At 38.4% G+C, this 6,721-nt stretch overlaps 2 protein-coding genes across 2 annotated transcripts; one reads left to right on the plus strand and one right to left on the minus strand.

The window, feature by feature from the left end:
- The first annotated feature begins 51 nt into the window (after positions 1–51).
- On the plus strand, positions 52–2,936 carry LOC103947648 (transcription termination factor MTERF4, chloroplastic). The gene is made up of 2 exons (XM_048586944.1): positions 52–179; positions 1,220–2,936. The coding sequence occupies exon 2, from the start codon at positions 1,248–1,250 to the stop codon at positions 2,811–2,813; it is 1,566 nt and encodes a 521-aa protein (XP_048442901.1). The 5' UTR covers positions 52–179; positions 1,220–1,247; the 3' UTR covers positions 2,814–2,936.
- A 208-nt stretch (positions 2,937–3,144) lies between these two features.
- LOC103947536 (protein RESISTANCE TO PHYTOPHTHORA 1, chloroplastic) lies at positions 3,145–5,285 on the minus strand. Its single transcript, XM_009358445.3, has 4 exons — positions 4,913–5,285; positions 3,851–4,061; positions 3,592–3,761; positions 3,145–3,489 (listed from the first exon to the last, which is right to left on the minus strand). The coding sequence occupies exons 1-4, from the start codon at positions 5,165–5,167 to the stop codon at positions 3,463–3,465; spliced, it is 663 nt and encodes a 220-aa protein (XP_009356720.2). The 5' UTR covers positions 5,168–5,285; the 3' UTR covers positions 3,145–3,462.
- Positions 5,286–6,721: the final 1,436 nt, after the last annotated feature.

The following is a 6,721-nucleotide window of genomic DNA, read 5'->3' on the forward strand; positions in this document are numbered from 1 at the left end:
GGCATACAAGAGTCCAAGACCAAATCCTCTTGCAAAAGGTTTTAAGCTTTAGCCGGATGAGGAGACGAGAGTGTTTGCCCAGCTGCTGCTCGAGCTGTCTGCCATTGATGGGTTGATCTTAGCGGCTCTCTGGATAAGCAGCTTAAGCAATTCTCAGCCTGAGCCAACTCCACGAACAGGTCAGCTTCTTCTTTCTTCTTCTTCTTCTTCTTCTTCTTCTTCTTCTTCTTTTCTACAACTTTGTTCAAGTTAACAAGCATTTCACCGACGAAATGGAGAAAATACGAGAAATGGATAATTGAGTTTTCTCTTCTTCCTTCTCTGCAACTTTGTGTAATGAGTGGCTTTTTACTATCTGCTTTTGAAAGAAGCTAAACTTTCTGCAGTTCGGCTTTTCCTACTGAAAAAAAAGCTAAATTCTTCGGTTTATGTATTTTTGGATGTAAATGGTAGAACCCAAATTTTCTTTGGTGCCTAAGATATGAAATTTGTATTCTTTTATGTATTTTTGTAGAAATTTGTCTCAGAAATGAAAATTAACCGTCTTTTGGCTGCTGTATTTCATTAGAATTTGTGAGCTCTGTTCTAAAAATTACCAGGCAGCTGGTTACCGGCCTGGTTAATGCCTAAATGTTTAAAAATTAAGAAATGGCACCTAAATCTGCCGAGACGCCTAGGTCGCATAGGCGTCCGTCTAGCCCGCCCATACCCTCTTGCGACTCATTTAGACAGAAAATAGATAACTTTCATTTACATTTTATTTTTTTTAATAAATTGTAAGAAACATGTTAAATACTTAATTAACCATACATTATATGATTATTCTCTATATTTTCATTATGTTTCAGTACTTCATATTATATATGTTATATTATTTTGTAATTTATTTTGTAGTTTATGATAAAATTATATATATTCTAAGTATAAAGAAACACTTATTTACACAAAATATAATAGATTTACTTAAATCCGTCTAGACCCTAAGCCCTAACCCACTGTCTAACTAGCGCCTAGTGTCTTTTAGAATCTTGTTTGTTAGTCCGTCATTCGAAAGTAAGAAAATCATGTTGGATTAGTAGATTTGAGTAATTTTTGCCTATGATAACTCACTGTTATTATCTTCTTGTATTAGTAGATGTGCCTTGATGAACAAGATTATCATGTTGTTCTCTGCATTGGTACTACTATGTATTTGAGTTGAGCCCTTCGTTTTTCGCAGGCGGGTTGGTAGTTTTGAATCTGGAAGTATGAAGATCAGATGCTATACTGGTATTACGAAACCCAGCTTTTTGCTTGTGCATTCAGAGTTACCGGTACTTACATCTCTTAAGCCCCAATTCACTTCTATATCCACGCTTTGCAATCGAGAGAAGTTGATAGGGTTGATGACAAGGTGTCAGTATTCTGTTTCTGGTAGAAGGTCAGCAACCAGTTATAAGGATTCATCGGTTTCAAATACAAACACCAGTCGTGCAGGTAGGAGAGATAGAGGTTCTTCATCCTTATATAGTCGTCCTAGTCTCTTAGAGATGAAGAATGAAAGGATGGAAATTCGTGCCCGGGTTTATGATTTCTTGCGAGGAATTGGTATTATCCCTGATGAGCTTGATGGATTGGAGCTTCCTGTTACAGTCGAAGTTATGAGGGAACGTGTGGATTTTCTTCACAATCTGGGACTTACAGTCGAAGACATTAACAACTATCCACTTGTTCTAGGCTGTAGTGTGAAGAAAAACATGATTCCTGTGCTCGATTATCTTGGGAAGTTGGGTGTTAGGAAATCCACATTCGCAGAGTTCTTGAGAAGATATCCACAAGTCCTGCATGCTAGTGTTGTTATTGACCTTTCACCAGTGGTCAAGTATCTTCAAGGAATGGATATCAAACCGGATGACATTCCTCGGGTTCTTGAGAAATATCCAGAAGTGCTGGGATTCAAGCTCGAGGGGACCATGAGCACTTCGGTGGCTTATTTAGTTGGAATTGGGGTTGCAAGAAGGGAGATTGGAGGAGTTTTAACTAGATACCCTGAGATTTTAGGGATGCGTGTAGGTAGGGTGATCAAGCCTTTTGTTGAGTATCTCGAAAAGCTGGGTATTCCTAGACTGGGAGTGGCTAGACTGATAGAGAAGCGTCCTCACATCCTTGGGTTTGGATTGGAGGAGAGGGTGAAACCGAATATTCAATCCCTTTTGGAGTTTTGTGTTCGAGAAGAATCACTTGCTTCTGTAGTGGCACAGTATCCTGAGATCATAGGAATTGATCTCAAGCCTAAGCTTCTCAGTCAACAAAGTTCACTCAAGTCGGTAATAGATTTGGATCCCGAGGACTTTGGCAGAGTTGTTGAGAAGATGCCTCAAGTTGTTAGCCTCAGTGATAGACCTATGATGAAGCATGTCGATTTCCTTAAGAATTGTGGATTTTCCTTGGAGCAAGTGAGGAAGATGGTCGTCGGGTGTCCCCAGTTGCTTGCCTTGAATCTGGACATCATGAAACTCAGCTTTGATTTCTTTCAAACAGAGATGCAAAGGCCTTTGGATGACTTGGTTGCTTTCCCAGCATTCTTTACTTATGGTCTGGAATCGACTATAAAACCAAGACATAAGATGGTTTCAAAGAAAGCGTTGAAATGCTCCCTTGGATGGCTTCTCAATTGCTCTGATGAAAAGTTTGCACAACGGATGGACTACGACACCATTGACATGGAGGAGATGGAATCATTGCCATCGTTTGATATGAATACGCTCACAGAACCAAGGAGCGACGATTCAGGTTCTGAATATGATGATGACAGCGATGACGATTATGTATAGAATGATCTTCATGTAATCAACTACCGAAATTTTTGTTCTAATTTTGTAAAACAAACAAATCAATGATGATTCAAATTTTGTACTGAAATTTTGGTTCCATTGATTGGGCATTTTGTTAGTTCAGCCATGGATTTTCGTTGTTGATGAGGTAAATTTATGAGTCTCTATTTAAACAGCAAATTCATCTTGATTTTGACCGTGAGCTCAAGCGGAACACATTTCTAGTGAGGATGAAGGAGCGAATTGATGCAGTAACCATTGAGATTCCAGAAACGTAGAACGAAATTAAAGAGAAATCAAAGGAGAGTAAAAAAGGTATCACGAATAGAAGTAAGAACAACAGGGAAACGATTCAGTAATTTTATGTACAAATGTATCACTGCATTACTTTGTTCAACTATATTTTCACTTGTCAATATTCATCCTATACAAACAAGATCGCCTGAACATGATCGAATGCATCCCTTCTCTCGACATTTCCCAAAAATCGACAATGGTTTTGGCTCCTGCAGACTGCAAGTGAGGCAAGCACCATTTTTTCATGTAAACGTACAAGCTCTTGTCGTACTTTCAAGCCGTCAGCATCTAGAAACTTGGTATAAATGATGTGCCTATCCATTGATTTGAAACGAGCAAGCAACTTCAATTCCTAGTCTTTTCTTTCTAGCCACCCAAGCTGTAGAAACAGAACGTATGTTACTTGCTATATTAGCAGAGAAATATCACAAATTATAAAAAGGAATGCCTAATTCAAACATCTGAATCTGTGATCGCATACCTTCCACGCATACATGGCGAAAAAGGCTACAGTATCAGCAGACCAAACGACAGCAAAGGACTTCACAAAGAATGGGATTGTAACATTGAGTAACGGGACGAGGAGGAAGAGATAGTTTAGAGCTTCCTTCTCATTTTTCGAGCAGTCTCGTGCACGCAGTGAAGGAATTGCTGCAAAATTAGAAAGTTAAATTCTTTGTTCATTATATCTTTGCTACAAGAGGAAACTTTGGAGGTACATTTAGAGGGGGATAACTTACTAAACATCCAAATGGACCACATTCCCATTAACCTCCATATGTCTGGTTCGTTCGATGGGAAGATGAGATTGAAGGACAGAAATCCACCTAGCAGCATGGAGGCATAGGCTTGAACCTCAAAAACAGTGTAGAGAGTACTACCGGGCACAGCGGGGTTTTTGGAAGCTGTCGAAGCCCTTGGTGCAAAGGTTGCAGCAGTCTTCTGAACCACCTGTTGCAAAAAAAATGGAAGCATAGCGTTGTGAGAAATTGATTACATGACAGTTTTCTATCGGAGAAAAACAATCTATCACTACACGGGGTGGATATGCTAAACAAAAAGGAATCCATCCGGTTGAAGAAAGTTGGGGCGTGTGAGGATGCGATCATACCAACTCACATGCGAGGTCCCTTCTTTCACCGACGTGGGATTCATACTCTCAACATCCATCCGGTTGGGTAAACTATGTTTGGAAACATAGCCGAAATCGGACTATTCTCAATGTAGATTACTTTCATCACAGATTTGATGTTAAAGAGACGTCGATACAATTCTATTAGCTTCTTCAACTAGTTTATTTCTTTGTTCATATTTTTGGTAGTCAGATACAAGTGAAATGCTTTTCCGGGTAGAAATCGATGTTGATTTTTGGCTTAAGTTTCATCCAATACATTAGCCCACATTAGGCTCACTAAAGCACACAAACTAACTCTAATACAACTTTTTGCAAATTACCAGTGACTCGACTCTATAAGGTGTGGGGTTTTATGCAAAAGGTTTCGATGTCATTAGTAGCGGAAATTGTATGCCGTATCTTTTTTTTTTAAGTTTCGGACATGTGACTTTACATTCTTCAACTCAAACGAAAAAATATGTACTGAATAGCCTGCTCTGACACCGCATTATAATATGAGCATAAGCTTTTTCTCGTTGCGGGATTCACACTCTCAACAACCCACTTAACATAATGATTCCGTTTTCACTACCCAATTTCACAATTCACAATAAAATTTACAAACAAAGTCTTTATAAATTGCAATTCAGGACACCCATATGAACAAAAAAAGGTATAAAAATCCAACCTTTTTGAGGTCCTTGTCGAGTGGAGAAGCAGCAGAGAAAGTGGTGGACTTTCCGGCTTCCGGTGGCTTGGCTTCTTCTAGCTCTGGCTTTGGTTCCTCCACTGCTGCCGGAGCATCCAGCTCATTGGCATTGGCATAAAGTCTGAAAAAAAATTTGGTGGGAAACGGAGAATTGCAGGGTGAAACGTTTCTCGGGTTCGAAACGGTGAAAGGATATTGGAAGTTGCAGAGAGAGGTTGAAGTTAAGGTGTTCATGGTTGAACACTTTCTCTCTCCGCTGATAAGATTTTCGCTGAGAATTCAAGAACAGAAAGGAAACAGAGGAAAAACATTGGGAGATAAGAAATTTGAGGCAGGGAAGAAGAGGTGTTGGACGGGGACAGCATTTGGGCTTCACTTAAATGGAGAATTTTCTGGCCCAATATCATTGACTCTGTGCTTACGATAATTGGTACATCAGAGTTGCATTCTTCTCGGTCCTCTTATACTAAGGAAAGGTCCTCGCCCAATATCATTGACTCTATGCGTACGATAATTGGTACACCAGAGGTGCATTCTTCTCGGTCCTCTTGTACTAAGGAAAGGTCCTCGCCCAATATTATTGACTCTATGCGTACGATAATTGGTACACCAGAGGTGCATTCTTCCTAGTCCTCTTGCACTAAGGAAAGGTCCCTGCCCAATATCATTGACTCCGTGTATACGATAACTGGTACACCAAAAATGCATTCTTTCCGGTCCTCTTATACTAAGGAAAGGTCCTCGCATTGTTCTAACGCCCACATCGAATACGGACTGAACTTCTCCTGGGGGCACTAGCACGAGCTAAAAAGGTTGAAATACTATTTGAAAGAGAGTAAAACGGTATGAAATCCCAGGGTTTTGAGCCCACGCTATTCAATCATCATTGAACAACTAGGTGCACGTCGTACCAGCAACATATATGATACGAGTATATCGCTATTGTGTCACTAGTACGGAACAATACGGCATAAGTATATTTGTATGCAAGTTCCTACACATCAAAGTTATATTTAAATACAAATACAAAGGGGCCTATTTCTTTGTGGGCAGATCAATCGGACAGCCCACCTAGTCTAGGCTCTAGATATCGAACTCAAGAATTACAAGGGTACACCTCTTTATTCACTTAAGTGTAATAACTAATTAGCAAATCACTATTTTAAATTTATTTCTATTGAAAAGAGTAGTGATGTTCACACATTCATGTTTATTTCTCACAAACCATTCTCAGTTTTCGGCTGTCTGATCAAATGAATCGAGAAGATGAATGGTAAAAATGAAGAAAAATATGTAAAAAGTAAAAATAAATGCATAAATAGCACTATCCTAAAAAAATAGTCAAAGTGCTTGCTGTCAATTTGTTGGGTACATATACATAACCGTCTTTTGCTTGAGTCTTTTATTTTTATTTTTTAACAAATGATATTATCTACACTAGGGAATGAGGGACTACGCTAACCCTTACATTGGAGTAACCATAATAATATGGTTTAAATTCTTTTTTGGTAAAAATCGAATTTGAGACATTTGAGTACAAGCGGAGAGGAATAATATTATACAGTAATACATGGTGATATTAATGAACCTTTTTTTTTTTTGAAACTTTTATGAAAAACGCTTGGACTAAGTTTATTTTAATAAAAATCCATGCTATAACTTTATTTAATGAAAAAAACTTAAGTTTTAATGAAAAACTCTTAAATTTTAATAAAAAGGACAAAAAACTTAAATTTTAACGAAAAACATAATTTTAATATTAAAAAAAAAAAACTGACGTGCGAACCT

The sequence above is a fragment of a genome, unplaced genomic scaffold (assembly GCF_019419815.1).
Source record: "Pyrus x bretschneideri cultivar Hongxiangsu unplaced genomic scaffold, Pyrus_bretschneideri_v1 Contig25, whole genome shotgun sequence".
Taxonomy (NCBI): Eukaryota; Viridiplantae; Streptophyta; class Magnoliopsida; order Rosales; family Rosaceae; genus Pyrus; species Pyrus x bretschneideri.

Excerpts from the sequence above, each read along its gene's own strand:
- LOC103947648 (XM_048586944.1), top strand. The coding sequence starts at position 1,248 with ATGAAGATCAGATGCTATACTGGTATTACGAAACCCAGCTTTTTGCTT.
- LOC103947536 (XM_009358445.3), bottom strand. The coding sequence starts at position 5,167 with ATGAACACCTTAACTTCAACCTCTCTCTGCAACTTCCAATATCCTTTC. Across the intron at positions 4,062-4,912 it reads TCGACAAGGACCTCAAAAAG|GTGGTTCAGAAGACTGCTGC; the intron begins GTTGGATTTTTA and ends TTTTTGCAACAG. Across the intron at positions 3,762-3,850 it reads GTGGTCCATTTGGATGTTTA|CAATTCCTTCACTGCGTGCA; the intron begins GTAAGTTATCCC and ends CTAATTTTGCAG.